General features: G+C 42.0%; 2 protein-coding genes across 2 annotated transcripts in view; one reads left to right on the top strand and one right to left on the bottom strand.

Annotated features, from left to right (window-relative positions):
- Positions 1-287, top strand: part of FGF23 (fibroblast growth factor 23) — an 11,461-nt gene extending 11,174 nt beyond the window's left edge. Inside the window, exon 3 of the mRNA XM_021707859.1 lies at positions 45-287. Within this exon, the coding sequence (XP_021563534.1) occupies positions 45-287 (243 nt within the window). The remainder of the gene's footprint in view (positions 1-44) is intronic.
- Positions 288-11,752: 11,465 nt separating this feature from the next.
- The window catches only part of TIGAR (TP53 induced glycolysis regulatory phosphatase), a 14,917-nt gene continuing 8,121 nt past the window's right edge, over positions 11,753-18,548 (bottom strand). The window contains exons 4-6 of the mRNA XM_008048700.2: positions 15,969-16,046; positions 13,873-13,983; positions 11,753-12,683 (exon numbers count right to left, since the gene is read on the bottom strand). Coding sequence (XP_008046891.2) covers positions 12,252-12,683; positions 13,873-13,983; positions 15,969-16,046 — 621 coding nt within the window. The 3' untranslated portion in view covers positions 11,753-12,251. The remainder of the gene's footprint in view (positions 12,684-13,872; positions 13,984-15,968; positions 16,047-18,548) is intronic.

Raw genomic sequence — 18,548 nt, 5'->3', positions numbered from 1 at the left:
CTGGGGACGCCCGGGGCATCCTCGGACCCCGGCCCTTCCCCGAGCTCGTCTGGGGACACCCGGGAGGAATCCTCCCACCGGCCTTTGGCAAACGCAACCGGTTATCTCGAGGGACCCCTCTGCGCCCCGAGGATGCGGAAGGCGGGGTGATGTGTGCAGTGAGTGACTTCTCCCCGTTCCCTTCCCGGGGCTCCCCCGAGACTCGGCCTCTGAGGCCTGAGTCGGGGGCAACGTCGCCTTCCGAGCCCCACAGATACACCTTTCCGAATAGGAACCCCAGCGGGTGAACTGGAAAGTCCCTCTTCGTTAGGGGAGGGAGGAAGGGCTCCCCCACCGTATTTCTCTCCCCGCGCCTCCGTTTCGCTGTAGGGCAAAGCAGGGGTTTCCAGAGCTCACGGCTTGGAAGGCGTAGGGACGAGGCCACCCCAGAAGCTTCCCACTGCGCTGTGAGCTTGTGTCGCGAGCCCCGATCCGCTGGCATTTCGCGTGGGCGAGCCTTGACGTTCACGCTGAGCTGCGCAAGTTGACCACATGCATTTCAAGCCTTTGTTCCTCTTGGAGCAACCCTGGGGAAGAGCTGTCCCAACAGGTGGTTGGTAGGCGGGTCAAGATTTGACTACTAGAAGGCTTGGTAGCCGGGCTCGGTGGCTCAGCCTGTCATCCCGCGCCTTTGGGAGGCTGAGGTGCGTGGATGGCCTGAGCCCGCGGGTTCGAGACCCGCCTGGGCAGCGAGACCTCCTCTCTGCAATAAATCAAAAAATCAGCCGGGCGTGGTGGCGCGCGCCTGTAGTTCTGGCTTCTTGCAAGGCCGAGGCGGAAGGATCGCCGGAGCCCGGCGGGTCGAGGCTGCGGTGGCCGGGAGCGGCCCCTGCACTCCAGTCTGGGCGACAGTGAGACTCCAACTCAAAAAAAACCAAACAAACAAAAAGAATGCTTGGTGAGCGGAGGCAGAAATCCCGCGGGAAAGCTCACCCTCGCCAGGCACCCCTTGCCTCGCTTGCTGTCTCTGTGCAGCTGGAGCCAGAGGGCCGAAAATGAGCTCGCTGTTCCCAAGCCGCTCTTGACACAGCCTCGCCTCCTAGCTCCCTTTTGGGTTTTAGTGAATTTGGCCCGAGGAACAGCTCTCCTATGGGCTCGTGGAAATCCGCCCTGCTGGGGTTTGCTTTCCAAAATGGAAACAAAGTCAGACGCCCCTAAGAGACATTTCATGCAGCCTCTACTTCCATGGTGCGTCGTAACCCAGAAGTTACCAAAATGTGGCTGGGGACTCCTTGAGACACTGGGACTCGTCCTCTGGGTTAGGCTTTTTTGTAGACTGAAAAATTGTATCCCCTTCTCTAAGTGAAGAGGCCTCAAGGACTCGGGACACAAGTTGTAGGAGCTATGAAAAGACAACCACACGGGGTCAGGTTCTTTAGGGCCCTACAGCTGTGGCTACAGGATTAGTTGAAATGCCTCTAGGCTGGCACATCTGGCCTCTGTCCATGTTCTCGGGGCATCAAATGAAGACGGTTTCCAGTCCTAGGAGCCCCAGTGCTATCGTGAGGGCAACAAAGCCTCACTAGCAAACAGCCAAGGTATCCCAGACGGGTGGGACTGATGTCCCGCCCTCACCCCAGGTTACCCCATATCTGCGATTCTTCCCACAAGGGGGCCCCCCCGTTCCTACCTCTACCTACAAGACCACCTAAAAGGCCAAATGTTAACAACTAGATTCAACAACAGTTTCCTCCCAGGCACATACGCCCCCCCACCCCCAACTGCCATCATGTATTAACCTTAGAAGTCAATCTATTCTTTTCAGTTATCAAGGAAACATTGGACAACTGTTTTACCTGATGGTTTTAAGTGGAACTTGAAGGGCGAGGTCTTACGCTGAAACACTGAAACTATATATAACACCATATAGCCGTGCGTGGCAAATCTTTTCTTTCATAGTTATCATCTCCTGTTGGGAATATTATCTTGTATAATAGCTATTGGAGGCTCCCCCGTGAAAAGTTCCAAAAGGACTTTGGTAGAAAGTTGGCTGTAATCTCACAAACTCAATGCCACCGTCGGGGGTTTTCCTTTTTGGCAATGTCAAGGGAGCCCCACAGGGTCCCTCAGCATGTGGCGATATTTATTTATTTATTTGGAAGATTTTGCTTATCATCCTGTATTTATAGATATTTATAAAAATGTAACCCCACCTTTTTACTTTCTTCTGTTTAAAAGAAAAATAAAATTTATCTCAGCTTCTGTTAGCGTCTCCTCTCTGCATCACTGCACAAAAGCACATTGGAATGTGGGAATGAAAGGGATTATGGGAGTGGAACACTGGGAAAATCCAGAGAAGATAAAATTGATAAAAGATGTCAGAATGTTAAACTATTCAAGGATTTCTGCCATTCATAAGCAGATTCAACAAACAACATTAATTAAACTGGACAAAATGATGAGAAACGAGGACATTTTTATCAATATTGGATTTCTGATCACTCTAGTTCTAAAGTATTTCCTTTAAGGAGAGATTCTATTTTATTTGAAAAGTACACACTGACACAACCGTATAAATATCTCAGTAAACCAGATGCTATGTACTTAACATATACAGTGTTACTGCCCTGTGAGATTCAGTAGCGGGGCCCTAAGATATTGAATCTACACGCCTTCTCTTTCTGAGGCTGTGCTCCCAGAATTCCTTCTGTAATCTCCATCAGGCTACCAAAACACAAGAATAAGCAAAGATGCTTCTTATGCATTTACATTTCTCTGGATTCGAATTCCCACTGGCTCATGCCTACAGCTTCTCCTTACCCAACTTTGATCATCAGCTTCTCCCTTTTACAATTAATGTCAAAGAACTTGGGAGAGAGCTCACTGTTTCGATTGTCTTCAAGTTACCTGCGGACAAAGCCTGCAAAGAGAATGTTCTTCTCATTGTCTATTCTTTTAAGAGGCTGAGTACCAAAGTCCTCCACACTATGGAGAAGGATCAGGGACCGTCACTGGGATACACACAGTCGCACAGGCCAAAATGTTTCATTTCTTTGATCATGCAAAACAGACTTATCAGAAACAGGTTAGCATTGTTTCAAAAGTTCCCATCAGTCTTTTTTGGAAAGGAATTGCCTGGCCTTTGCTTGTAAATGTCATCCCTTCATTGCATTTCAGGAAACAAGGCAGAAGGGGGCAAGGGACTCCTTGTTTCTCCCATCATAGGACCTGAAGACCCCTAGACATGGAACAGTACTAAAATAATCATTTGGGGACAAACAGGTCTTCATTCCCTGAATTAAATATTGAAGAAGAAAAACAAATCTTGCACTGTAGAGGTTTCCCTTCCACAGGCTGGAAGAGTTCCTTTCTTCTTCCACAAAAGTCCTCCTGGTTGTAAAGAGAGGAAAACTCAAACTTTTTAAGGCAAAACAATTGGTGGGGTGAGGATGGGAGAAAGCAAAGAAAAATGTAGACATATTGTGTGTTTGTGTGTGTGTCAATTATGTGGCACATTGTACACATTTGGCTGCTAGAAACTTCAGTGACCTAATCACAAGCAGAGTTTCCAGAGTGTAAAGCCCAACCTTTGTCTTATACGCAGAATTATAAGTCCTTGCTGAACAAAGATATTTGAAAGATAAATCACATACATATTTGTATAGCTACTTCCCACTTATACAGAACTTTTTTACATCTTCACTTATTTAACACTTAAAATCACATAGCCTCCACTTCCAGCCATGACAGAGTAACTGGTACTAGAGTTGCCTTCCTGCCAAAAATTACAAAACAGGACAAAACATACGAGGCAGTTGTTTTCAGGAATGGAGTAGTAGAGGACTACGGTCCTTGGGAGAGAGGAAACTCATGAGTTAAGTCCCACAATCATCTCAGTTTTCTGCCTTGGGAATATTTGACAGCCACAGAACAGGAAGAGGGAACCCAGACAGAACTGGCAATCTCACTGAGCTAAGAAAGCAGTTGGACTCAGTGGGGCAGGGTGGCTGAGAAGAGGGGACTATGAAAAGGGGAGATTTCAGACTCGTGCATGAGCATTCATCGCAGGTCTTTGGTCTTCAGCCAAGACTGGGTAGCACATGCACAGGGCAGGAGTCAGCAAGTCCTAACAAACATCACCTGCTGCGGCATGAGATGGACAGTGAGTGACACCAGAGGCCATACAATGTTGACAGATGCTAGAAACCCATCCATGCCAGGGTAAAGAGACCTTACTGGACGCATCAGCATTCAAAAGGCTGTGTCTTATAAGTGAGGACTAAGCAAGCCCCAAAGAAAGGAGGGTACACACTAAAACTAAATTCAAAAGGAAGATAAATTTGCTCTAACACAGAATGACACCAATCCTGACAAAACTACAAGGATCTGCCAATAATCTAACGGCCAGAACAAAACTCAACACCCTTTAAAGGATGATGACATGATCCAGACTCAATACTTGGTATCAGGTACAACCAGTAACAATAAAATAACTGTGCATGAAAAGAAATAGGAGAAAAAAAATCACCCAAAGTCACTAGAATGACAAATGACATGTTACATATAGGGGAACAACTATAAGAATAATGATAGATTTCTCATCATAGAAGCCAGAAGACAATGGAATGATACACTGGGTTGGGGAAAAAAAAAGGGGGAGGGTTGAAAAAAATAAACAGCTATTCACCCAGAATTGTATATACAGCAAAAATATCCTTTAAAATTAAGGTGGGGGGGGGGATGGGACTAATGGTAGTAAACATCTGTCTGGAGACAGGGAGACACCTATTATCAACAAGGGGGCCTGAATGAAGCGTATCTGTATACCTAACCCTTAACTGTACCCCACAATATCAAAATTAAAAATATTGATTATAAAAAAAAATTAAGGTGGAATAAAAACTAAGATAAATTGTTGCAAGACTGAAAAGAAATAATACCAGATGGACAATTAGAATTACAGGAGGAAAGAAAACCATCAGTAAATACGTAAAATAAATTTAAACAACTATATATTATATACCATCTTCCTCTGATTTCTTTAAAAGATTGCTTAAGGCAAAAATTTTAACACTGTGTTGTGGAGTTTATAACATATGTAGATGTATTATATATAGCAAAAAAGGGAAGGAATAAATGAAACAATATGGCTACAAAATTATAAAATTGCATGTAAAAGGCATACAACATTAACTCCAGACTGTGATAAGTTAAGGATGCATATTGAAATCCTTAAAGCAATCATTAAAATAAGCATCATCATCATCATAATTCAAAGACATATGAGTTAAAAAAAATCAATAGAGATATTAAAACAATACTAGCTGGGTGTGGTGGCTCAAGCCTGTAATCCCAGCACTTTGGGAGGCGGAGGTGAGAGAATTGCCTGAGCCCAGGGTTTCGAAATCAGCTTGGGCAACTTGGCAAGACCTTGTCTCTACAGCAAAAAAAATTAGCTGGGCATGGTGGCGTGTGCCTGTAGTTCCAGCTACTTGGAAGTCTGAGGCGGAAGGATTGCCTGAGCCCAGTAGGTTGAGGCTGCGGTGGCTGTGAGCATGCCACTGCACTCCAGTCGGGGTGACCGAGTGAAACTCCAACTCAAAAAAGAAAAAAAAAACACAGAATACTAAAAATATTTAATTATTACAAAAGAGAGCAAGAAAGGAGAAATAGTGAAACAAAAATCAAATGAGGCAAACAGAAAAATAAAAAACTAGCCCAAATTACATCAATAATTACATTGAATATAAGTGGGCAAAACACTACAACTACAGGCAAGAATAATCAAACTGGATTTTTTGAAAACCCAACTATATGTTGTCTTAAAAAGACACACTTAAAAAAGAGAATGTAAAGACAAACAGCAAAAACGTTAAGCATAAGTAATATAAACTTACTATATTAATATTATACAGAATAGGCTGCAAGTACAGAAGAAATATTACCATAAATGGTGTAACACTTTCATATTACTAAAAGGGCCAGTTCACCAGGAAGACATAAAAATCATAAAGATCCATATCCCTAAAAACAGTCACAAAATACATAAAGAAAATGGACAAAATCAAAAGAACAAGTCCAAATCTTAGAAATGTAAACATCCCTCTCAGTAGCTGATTATGCAGGTGAACAAAAAAATTAGTAAGTATGTATACAGATATCGGAACAACACTGTTTTGGTTTTTTTTTTTTGAGTCAGAGTCTCACTCTATCACCCAGGTTGGAATGCAGTGGCACACTCACAGCCCCCACAGCCTCACCCTGCTGGGCTCATGTGATCCTTCCACCTCAGCCTTCCAAGTAGCTGGAACTACAGGCACGCCACCAAACTCCGCTAATTTTTTAGTTTATTGTAGAGATGAGGTCTCGCCAAGTTGCCCAAGCTGGTCTCGAGCCCATGGGCTCAGGCAATCCTCTCACCTCGGCCTCCCAAAGTGCTGGGATTATAGACATAAGCCACAGTGCCCACCCTGAACGCTATTAATGAACTTCATCTAATAGACATTTATAGACCACTAAATCCAACAACCACAGAATACATTAATTCTCTTTCCCAGTACAAATTAAATGTCCATGAAAATAGATCACATGTTGGGCCAACAAACAAATCTGTTAGCTTAAAAGCTCAAAGTCTTACAAAATATGCTCTGCTACTATTTAATTGGAAATCAATAAGATATTTGAGAAATTCCCAAATATTTTGAGTTAAATAGCACATTTCTAAATAATACATGGGATCAAAGAACAAATCAAAATTAGAAAATGTCTTAGATGATAATGAAAACACAACATACCAAAACTTGTGATACGCAGGTAAAACAGTGCTTAGAAGGAAAGTTACATTTTAAAAACTTCATATATGAAAAGAAAGGTTAAAATCAATACGAGTTTATTCCTTAAGACTGTAAGGAAAAAAGAGCAAATTCGTTCCAAAATAAGTAGACAAAGGGAAATAACTTATATAAGAGCAGAAATCAATGAATTAGAAAACAAACAATAGAGAGGTTGGTTTCAATAAAAAAATTAATGAAACTGAAAAATCCCTAGTCAAGAATATCAAGAAAAGGAGAAAACACAAAATACTAATATGAAGAATTAGTGAGGGCATATCACCACAAATTCTGCAGAAATTAAAAAGATAATAAGTGAACATTTTCATTAGTAAATTCCACTGAACATTTCAAATAACATCAATCCTACTGAAACCTTTCCAGAGGAGTATTACATCCTAACTTATAAAGACAGAAATTTGATTTCAAAACTTGACAAAGAAATTACAAAAAACAAGCAACTAAAAATAATCTTTGTGAACATAGATACAAAAATCCTTAACAAAACATAGCAAGCCAAATCCAATAATACATAAAAATGTTATTAAAACATCATGACAAATAGGGTTTATCCTAGTATGAAAGGTTGGTTGAACATTTTTAGATCAGTGTAATTTACCATATTAATGAAATAGGAGAAAATGGTATCATCAGTCCAACAGAAGCAGAAAAAATTTAGACAACATTTCATACTAATTTATAGCAAAAACTCTTAGCAAACTAGAAACGTAAGAGAATTTCATTTATCTGATAAAGTGCATCTATGAAAAGCCTACAGCTAACATATCTTAAGACAGCTTAACATCCTGATCTTAAATTAGGAACAAGCAGGATGCTTTCTTTTATTACAGATTGAGTGTTCTTTATCCAAAACGCTTGAGACCAAAAGCATTTTGAATTTTTGATTTTTTTCAGATTTTGGAATATCTGCATGCATAATGACATTTATCTTTGGGATAGAACCCAAATCCAAATATAAAATTCATTTGTTTCATATACACTTTAGACACATGGCCTGGAGGTGATTTTTAAGTATTTTTAAAAATAATTTTGTGCATGAAACAAAGTATGTACAATGAACCATCAGAAAGCAAAGGTGTCACTGCTCAAATAGTTTTGAGGTTTGAAGTATTTCAGATTTCAAATTTTGGGGTTGGGGATGCCCAACTTGTACTTCTATTTAATGTACTTGAGGTCCCAGGTAGTAAAATAAAGCAAGAAACAAATGGCATACGAATATAAAAATGTCTGTGTTTACAAGAAGTGACATGATTGTCTATGTAGAAAGTTGTAAGGATTCTAAAAAGCATACACACACACACACACACACACACAGAGAGAGAGAGAGAGAGAGAGAGAGAGAGAGAGAGAGAGAGAGAGACTGAGAGAGATTCTCAATTGTGCTGGAATCTAAAACTTCTCTTTAAAAAAATTAAATATTAAAAAACAAACAAAAAAACAGGGACAATATTACAAAGAAAGTGCCAAAACTTCAGTGGATAAAAGATCCAGAAGAAATGGAAAGATCTATGACACCCATAGATGAGAAGACGACAGTTCCTCTCGGAGTCAGCCTTGAAGTGCAATGCCAGACTCCTCCTCGAGGCACTCTGACCTAGTCCCTGCCAACCTCCCTGGTCTTGTTCCTCCACGCGGCCCCACATGTGCTGCCATCTTCCCTGCCTCCGGCCCAGCACTCCTACAGCCTCCACTACAGCCTCTCTCCACATAGCAACCAGGGTGGCCCTGCTGAAACAAGCCTGATCAGGACACTCGGCGATTGACACGCAAATCAGTTGGGAAAAGACAGTCTTAATAATCGTGTAGAAATAACCGCTTCAACCACATAAAAAACATAAAATGGAATTCTTCCCTTAAACTATAAAAAACGAATTCCAGATAATTTCAAGATTTGACATTCAAACGTCCTCTAAAACTATAACAAAAAGGGAGGCTATTCTATGACCTTATAGTGGAACAATCTTTTTTTTTTTTTTTGAGTTGGAGTCTCACTCTGCCACCCAGACCAGAGTGTAGTGGCCGCTCCCGGCCACCGCAGCCTCAACCTGCTGGGCTCTGGCGATCCTTCCACCTCAGCCTTCAAAGGAGTTGGAACTACAGGCGCGCTACCACGCTCGGCTAATTTTTGATTAATTGTAGAGATGAGATCTCGCCGAGTTGCCCAGGCGATCCACTTACCTCGGCCTCCCAAAGCGCTGGGATTACAGGCTGAGTCACCGAGCCGGCTGGAACAATCTTCTTAAAGATATACACCTAATAATCATAATAATGGACAGGTGCTGGGTGCAGTGGCTCAAGTCTATAATCCCAGCACTTTGGGATTATAGTCCTCTCGCTGAGGCGAGAGGACTGCCTGAGTCCAGCAGTTCGAGACCAGCCGACAACTTGGTGAGGCCTCGTCTCTACAATAAATTAAAAAACTTAGCCAGGCCTGGTGGTGTGTGCCTGTAGTTCCAGTTACTTAGAAAGCTGAGGCAGAAGGATCACCTGAGCCCAGCAGTTCGAGGCTGCCGTGGCTGTGAGTATGCCACTGCACTTCAGCCTGGGTGACAGAGTGAGACGGACTCGAAAAAAAAAAAATGGACACAAAATATGTTTGTCTTTAAATTAAAAACACATACAAAATTACATCATAAACAGAGCTAAAAGACTAATAACAAACTGGAGATATTTGCAATGTATGTAACAGAGGGAGGACTGGTATCCAGAACAAATTACTCTTTCAACTTACTAAGAAAAAACCCAAACAGCCCAACAGAAAACCAGCCAATGAATAAATAAGTGACTCATCAGCATAAGGAAATCAGAACTGTAAACACACACACACAATGCCGAGACTCATTAGCAATCACAGAAAAGCCTACTAAAATAAAATAATGAGATGGTATTTTTCACTCATCAGATTAGCAAAAACAAGTCAGACAGTAACAAGTGTTGACAAAGATACGAAAAACAGGACATCTGAATAATGCTCGTGGGATTGAAAATTTGTAGAGCTTTTTGGAAGTACACATTTTTGACATAGCACAAGGAGTGATGCAAAAGACTGTTCCCTGAAGCGCTATTTCAATAAGAAAATAGTGACTATACCCAAATGCCCACTAATAGAAGAATAAATAAAATGTGCTATATGTATTCAACAGAATACAGTGGTTGTAATTAACTAGATCTATACATATCAACATGGTGCCCCAAGACCTAAGTAAAAAAATACATTTAGCCAACTGATATTTATGTACACTTTTAAAGCACTCAAACAATACAATTTCCCTATACACACTAGGTGAAAATGTTAAGAAAAGGTGAACATACACGCAGACTCACTGCAGTGGTTGCCTCTGGAAGAAAATAGGACAGCAGGAACTGGTTAAAGAGAACCCTACCTGCATCTTATGTTTTGTTTCTTTAAAAAAAAATTTTTTGAACAGATTACTTCTCTACGGTGGGAATGTAAATATTTGCTCTTTTTGGTTATTTTTCAAGTATTTATTTATAGTATACTTCTTCTGTTGGCAAATACTCGCCCTGTTCCAGTACTGGTAGAAAAATCGCCAGTGCTGGACATACCAAGAACAGTAAAACACTGAGCTATTTAGGAATTACGTGACGCTCAAATTTTATGACATAAATTACATGATGTAAATTTTGACTCTGTGATTTTAGCCTTAACTGAGAACTTCAGTATTAATCCTCCTGCAGGTTGAGACTCACAGCACTCATTGACGTGGTGACTTAGAAGCAAACTACACGTAAAACACTTGTTTCATTTAGACAAGGATTTCTGAAGGAGCAATCTTAGGCTCAAAATGAAGTTAGTCAAAATCCCTTTTCTCCAGTGCCATCTGGTGGAAAGAAGCGGCAACCTCACCTGTACCTCCCACAAAAATAACCACAGCTGTGGTTATCAAAGCACCATTCGTTGCAAGGAAACTCCATCTTTTATTCCGGGGTTACTATGCCGTGGACTATTAACTGTTTAACTTTAGAACCTTCGTCAAACTAGAAATTCTTCAGCTTACAGGGTAGATAAGCGCAAGTGAATATTTTTCATTCTCCTAGTCAAACTTTTTGTATGTGTGTGGCTTTTCTGGTTTCCACTGACTTGTCTTTGCAAGGTATTTAGAAAATGTTGTCCTTGTATCTTCTGCTCAGAGATTCCTTCTTTAATGTTTTTTAATCAAATGATGTTTTCACTTCTTCCCTCCCAAACCATTCTGCAATCATAATGTACATTCATCCACATTTTGAGTTCTCAAGAATGAAAAACAACCGGGCTCGGTGGCTCAGCCTGTAATCCCGCGCCTTGGGAGGCTGAGGTGAGTGGATTGCCTGAGCCCGCGGGTTCGAGACCCGCCTGGGCAGCGAGACCTCATCTCTACAATAAATCAAAAAATCAGCCGGGCGTGGTATTACATGCCTGTAATTCCGGCTACTTGGAAGGCTGAGGCGGAAGGATCGCCGGAGCCCAGCGGGTGGAGGCTGCGGTGGCCGGGAGCGGCTGCTGCACTCCAGTCTGGGTGAAGGAGTGAGAAAACATTCCAACAGTTGATTCACATGTAAAACATTTTAGTGTCATTTTACTTTGCACGAACTTATGATGGTGAGGATTTTTCATTTAAAAGACTTTTAAAATATAACACATAGTCACTATAATTATACAGTGGGGGCCAAGCACAATGGCTCACGCCTATAATCCCAGCACTTCGGGAGGCCGAGGTGAGAGGATTACCTGAGCCCACGGGTTCAAGACCAGCCTGAGCAACTTGGTGAGACCTCATCTCTACAATAAATCAAAAAATTAGCTGGGCGTAGTGGTGTGTGCCTATGGTTCCAGCTACTTGGAAGGTGGAGGTGGAAGGATTGCCTGAGCCCAGCAGATTGAGGCTGCAGTGGCTGTAAGCATGCCACTCACTGCACTCCAACCTGGATGACAGAGTGAGACTCCAAATCAAAATAAACAAACAAAAATATGTAGTGGGAATTACATACAGCTTTTCTCCCAAGCACGGGATGAGCTAGATAGTAAAAGACATACAGTATCTTACTTATCAAGAGTCCATAAAATAGGCTAGATTTTCAGACATTAAAGAAAAATAATATATAAAAGGGAACCAAAAAAACATTATTACAAGGTCATTAGCCACCCAATTTGCAATACTGAGTTCCTCCATCCATTTACAATCCAGAAATGTAACTGAGTAGCATGGTAAAACTGCTCTGGAAAACATCAGCTGTAAGCAGTCAAAATAAATCAGTTCTAATGGCTTTCCATTAAAGTTTCATGTGGCTAGGATTCCACTGGAACTTTATAATCTGCTTTTAACTGTTTCCAAATCAGCATTACAAAGGACAGGAGTACATAAAGTCAAAGGCACTCCCTTCAGAGGCTCAAAATTGTTAGATTTTGATGTAGATTTAAATTTAGTGAGTTTCAGTCACTCCATTTAGATGATCCTGTAGGTTCATACAAACACACTGGATTGTTGGTTTAACTTCTCCTCCTTCCTCAAAGTGTATGATAAAGAGACTCATCCCTGTATTGGGACTGACTGACATGAGTTCTGATTTGCTCAGGGTTGCTGGTAAGGAACACTTAAGGTCAGTCAGAAAATAACCAAACAGGCTTCTCATGTAAGCGCCGTGACTCACAACTAAGACGCTGGCTGCTAACCCTGGAACACCACTGTCTGAATTCAATTCAGAGTCACGGTTTTTTCCTAAAGGAAATATCTCTGCCAATGAAGTTTCCAGAGCATTGCTTGGCGCTCCTTGGGAAAACGGTTCTTTTTGACCTGCTTCTTTCAGGATTAGTTGACAAAGAAATTCAAAAAATTCCTTTCCACGCATTTTCACCTGTGAAGAAAGAAATAAAAGGTGAGATACAGTGACACGAATGATTACATTAATAAATAAACATAAAGCATAACTGACTGGATTTTTTTCTAATTTAACAACATAAGTACTCCATAAGCAAATGAATCTCAATGTGTATTTCTATTCTTTCATTCAGTAGTTCCACAGACATAAGAAAGTGCCCACCATATTTCTGGAACTATGGAATCACACAGGGACAAAGATGAGTAAGATGCATTCCTAATTCCTGGCTCTGAAGCACTCACAGTCTAGTTAGAGAAGTCTACAAGTAAACAGAACCCCATAAAACAGTCTGACCAGGAAGCTTAACTGGCAATTCAGTACAGCTGGAACACCAGAAGCAAACCCTTTCCTTATTCAAGGAATAAAAGCCTTTTCAAGAAAATTATAAAGAATGGGGAGGAAATCGCCAATAATGCAATTAAAAGAAGAACATGTCAAAGGAATGCAAGCCAGGGATGATGTCCCCAACGACACTGGAGAGGCACCAGGGTTTGAAGATTCCACGTTTTGAATTATTTCACCTCTCAGGTGACCTGCCTATCCCTCCCTTGAGACCCACCACCCTGCTAACGCCCGCTGCTCCAAATTCAAAGGTCTTTCTTAGAAGGACCGCCTAATAACACATTTCCTTAAGTCCATTATCAGTAATGATGGCCAACTTCATAGTAAATGAGAAAGGTGGGATAACTTAAAATGGGCTGCCGGGCACGGTAGCTCATACCTGTAATCCCAGCACTTTGCGAGTCTGAGGTGACAGGACTGCCTTAGCCCAGCAGGTGGAGGCTGCAGTGGCCGTGAAGGTGACACTGCATTCCAGCCTGGGCGGCAGAGTGAGACTCCAATTGAAAAAAAAAACAATTAGCCGGACATGGTAGCATGTGCCTGTGGCTCCAGCTACTTGGAAGGCTGAGGTGGAAGGATCACCTGAGTCCGGCAGGTTGAGGTAGCGGTGGCCGTGAGCATGCCATTGCACTCCAGCCTGGGCAACAAAGTAAGACTCTGACTCAAAAAAAAAAAAGGGAAAAGGAAAAGAGAAATTGTAAGTGCAAGAGTTGTTTTATAAACCAAGCAGACAACTTTCAAACTGCCGAGCTAAAATTCAGAAACATCGAGTTTACAAAACGAGTCCGACCTTAACCATTCTGACACTGGCGGGAATACATACCTGTTCGAGTGTCTCTCCTCCAGGAGGGGTAAAGGCTGGGCATTCCTCCCCAGCGGCCTTGGCCATGGCCCTCAGCTCACTCAGCGCTTTGCCTTCAGCAACCCCGTATTTCTGCAACGATCCAGTAGATAAAAGGGCCTCAAATAAGTGTGCAATAAAACAATTAAGTACATGCTTTGGCAAATTTGGAACAATCATCCCAGGATTAAGCTTGGGTTTCCCTCACTTATTCTATCTCCCCCAATCAAGGGAATATATTTATAGGGCCATGAACCCTAGAAAATACAGTTAAAATCTTGAGTTGTACAGTATGTCTGAACGGGCTGTATGGTATAAAACATACTCAAACTATCTTAAGTAGATAATGGGGCTTTATTGGACAAATACAGGCATTTGTACAGATTCCAGGGCTAGAGGGTAACATGCAAAGCTCACACCTGTAATCCCAGCACTGGAGGTGGAGGTGAGAAGTTTGCTTGAGCCCACGGGTTCAAGACCAGCCTAGGCAACTTGGTGAGGCCTCATCTCTACAATGAATTTTTTAAAAATAGCCAGGCATGGTGGCATGCACCTGTAGGTCCAGCTACTTAGAAGGTTGAGGTGGAAGGACCACCTGAGCCCAGCAGGTCGAGGCTGTGGTGGCTGGGAGCGTGCTACCGCACTCTAGCCAGGGTGACAGAGTGAGACTCCGACTCAAAAATAAAAAGAAGAAAAAAAAAATGTGCACACTTAATGATATCCATTTCTAGAAATGTATTGGATACGTCTACAAAGAACCAACTAGGAAGTTTAGGGTGCTTATTTTAACATTATTGACATCAGTCACAACCTAGATGTCCATCAGCAGTTGGGTGACATAAATTACGCAATATCCACATTTTCCCCTTTTACTTTTAAGCTCTGCTGTACTGTGTTAAGTTCTTAAGAACATACTTTCTTCTATACTTTTTTTTTTTTTTTTGAGTTGGCGTCTCACTCTGTCGCCCAGACTGGAGTGCAGTGACCGCTCCCGGCCACCGCAGCCTTGACCTGCTGGGCTCCGGCGATCCTTCCTTTTTTGGGTAGCATTCAGCTGTCTATTGAACATATTGTAAAAGGTTTAGTCAAACAGCCCAAAGCTCATGTCATCATCAGACTTCTCAGATTCTTCCTTCTTTGCTTCTGCTTTCTTCTCAGCTGGGGCAGCAGCGGCAGTAAGGGCAGGAGCCCTGGCTGGGACGGCCCCAGCTGCAGTCGCAGGCTGCCAGCCCCCACAGAGCAGATGAGACAGGGGCCGGGGTCTCTGCCAACAAGCCAGGCCAGAAAGGCTTCACGGTCACACCGGTGGCTTTAGGGAGGGTGTTGATCTTCTCCTCCAAGACGGTCACCTCGGTGTCGTGCTGGGTGAGGGCTGAATACAGAGATGCAGGCAAACTTGGACTTGGAGGCCTTGGCATGGTGAGTGTGGGGCTGGAGCTGCCCAGCTGGGTGCCAGTTGCCGGATGAAGTGAGGGCCTCACCCCCACATGGCCTTAGCTTCCTCGAAAGGACCGAGTACCTTGGCAGCAGCTGGGGAAAGGGCTTCTTCTATACTTTAAGATGCTAATCTCATTGAACTTTGGCAACTAAATAAGATGGCATATATGAGAGGACGTAACAGCGACTGTCACCTGGTAGATTCTTAAGATACACTTGCTTGCCAGGTGCAGTGGCTCACGCCTATAATCCCAGCACTTTGGAGGCCGAGATGAGAGGATCACCTGAGCCCACGGGTTCAGGACCAGTCCAGGCAGATTGGTGAGACCTCATCTCTACAGTAAATCAAAAAATTAGTTGGGAGCGGTGACACATGCCTGTAGTTCCAGCTACTTGGAAGGCTGAGGCAGAAGGATCACCTGAGCCCAGCAGATCGAGGCTACGGTGGCTTGAGCTGCGTGCCACCACACTCCAGCCTGGGTGACAGAGTGAGACACCAACTCAAAAAACAAAAAACAAAAAAACTTGCTGATTCAAACCCCTAGCAGGAATGCATTTAGTTTAATTTTTAGCCATGTGACAAATGGTGGTGGCTTACTGATAATTGATGGTAAAGAACAATATGTAAATAAGTTACTTACCCTTTCTCGAAGCCTTGAATCATATGTTACTGTCACATCTTTGCACAATTTGCTTTTCTCCAAAATTCCCTGCATGGTCTGAAAAACAAAAGACAACTGTTTCTTTCCTTATAAAAATAATCACCATTCTGGCTGAAACATCGAAATAATACGTGTCATCTTAGTGAATGAAAAAGAATTACAAATAATCATCTTTTGCAAAAGTTGCATCTCTTCCGTCCTGCTCAGCCTTTTGTTTCTTCACGCCTGATTTTGGTATTTTCTGGTCATCTATCTTTTAGTTCAGAGGTCAGCAAAGTCCCGATCATCTGCTTTTGTAAGTAAAGTATTTTCTCTTCTGGATATCAGCCTTGGCAATGAATAGTGGCCAAGGCCTCAAAAGCAAATGAAGCAAAAATAAAAACTGACAGGTGGAATCTTATCAAGCTAAAAAGCTTCTGCATAGCAAGAGAAACCATCAAGAAAAAGATAACCCACAGCATGGAAGAAAATATTTACAAACTATGCATCTGACAAAGGCCTAATATCCAGGATCTACAAGGAACTCAAATGAATTGATGGGAAAAAAACAAAAGCAAAAACAAAGCACATAACCCCATTAAGTGGGCAAACGACATGAACAGACACTTCTTAAAGGAAGACATACAAGCAACCAGCAAACATATGAAAAGATGTTCAGCATCAGTTATCATCAGAAAAATGCAAATGAAAACGACAATGAAACACCATCTCACACTGACAAGGATGGCTATTATTAAAAAGTCAAAAAAACAACAGATGCTGGTGAGGCTGCAGAGAAAAGGGAATGTTCCTACACTGTTGGTAGGAACGTGAGCTAGTTCAAACCCTATGGAAGGCAGCTTGGAGGCTTCTCAACAAGCTAAAAGTAGGGATACGACTGTACCTAGCAATCTCACTTATGGGAATATATCCAAAGGAGCATAAGTCATTCTACCAAAAAGACACCTGCACTTGGATGTTTATTGCAGCACTATTCACAGTCGCCAAAACATGGCATCAACCTAGGTACCCATCAGTGGTGGACTAGATAAAAAAATGTGGTCCATATACACTATGGAATACCACACGGCCATAAAAAAAAAGAACAAAATTATAGTGTTTGCAGTAACAAGGGTACAGCTAGAGATCACCATGCTAAATAAAATATCACAGAAATGAAAAACTAAATATTGCATGTTCTCACTCATAAGTGGGTATTAAACACTGAGCACGTAACGGGTACAAGGATGGGAACAACATACTGGGCATTGCTGATGGAGAAAGGGAGGGGGCATAAGGGATATAAAACCACCCATTGGGTACCACGCTCACCACTGGGGCGGGGCTGGGGCGGGCTCATCAGAAGGCCAAGCCTCGCTGTCACACAACATACTCACATGTACTCCCAATTCTAAAATAAATAAATAAGTCAGAAAAGCAAAGTCAAAAGATAAAAAGCAAAAGTATCTTCTGAGAACCCAATCACATCATTCAAATGAGTATTGACTGTGGCTGCTTTTGTGCTATAACAACAGACTTGAACAGCTGTTACAGAGACCACACAGACCACAAAACCTAAAATATTTATTGCCTGGCTCTACAGAAAAAGTTTACTAACTCCTATTTAGTTCCTTAATTCTCCATTAGAATGTGTCTAATGCTGTTAAACCCATTCACTGCATCTTAATTTCAATTATATTTTCAGTTCTAGAATTGTCACTTGATTCTTGTTCATAGTTGATGGTTTACAGTTCTCCACTGAAATTCTTGATGTCATCTTTCACCTAAGCATAAAATAGTTATTTTCACCTTAATTTTTAAAAGTTTTTCACTGGTCATCCATTTGGAAATGTTTCAGTCATCCTTTCTTCAAAATGTATTTTTTAATCTCCATACTCACCCCCACTTTCACTTCCCCATTTTATTGCTTGATAATGTTCCATGTTACTGAGTTCCTGTTCATTTTCCCATTTTAGTCTTTTTTCTTGCCACAGTTAATTTTAGAATGTTCTGTTTCTGTGTCTTCCTGTTCACTAACCTTGTCTTCTACAGTGTCTAATCAGTTGTTAATGCTATCTTGTGAAATTTTCATTTCAAAATATTGTATTTTTCATCTTTAGATCAATTTAGTTCTTGTTTTTTTGAGTGGGAGTCTCACTCTGTCGCCTAGACTGGAGTGCAGTGGCATGCTCCCAGCCACCACAGCTTTGATCTGCTGGGCTCCGGCGATCCTTCAGCCTCAGTCTTCCAAGTAACCAGAACTAAAGGCATGTGCTACCACGCCTGGCTAATTTTTTTGATTTATTGTAGAGGCGAGGTCTTCCCAAGTTGCCCGGGTGGGTCTCGAACCCGCAGCCTCAGGCAATCCACTCACCTTGGCCTCCCAAAGTGCTTGGATTACAGGTTGAACCACTGAGCCCAATTTAGTTCTTTTTAAAAACTTTATTTTATATCTTCCATTTCTCTCCTCAATTTCCTCTAAGGTTAGTTGAGCCTCACTATTACAGTTGGTCAAACAAAATCTCCTTCCATTAAGTTTTTAAAAGTTGATTTGGTTCTTTTTTTTTTTTTTTGAGTTGG

This window comes from Carlito syrichta, unplaced genomic scaffold (assembly GCF_000164805.1).
Source record: "Carlito syrichta isolate Samal-C Ts95f unplaced genomic scaffold, Tarsius_syrichta-2.0.1 Scaffold126530, whole genome shotgun sequence".
Lineage (NCBI taxonomy): Eukaryota > Metazoa > Chordata > Mammalia > Primates > Tarsiidae > Carlito > Carlito syrichta.
Note: the sequence above shows the minus strand (reverse complement) of the source record. Positions and strands in the feature narration are given on the sequence as shown.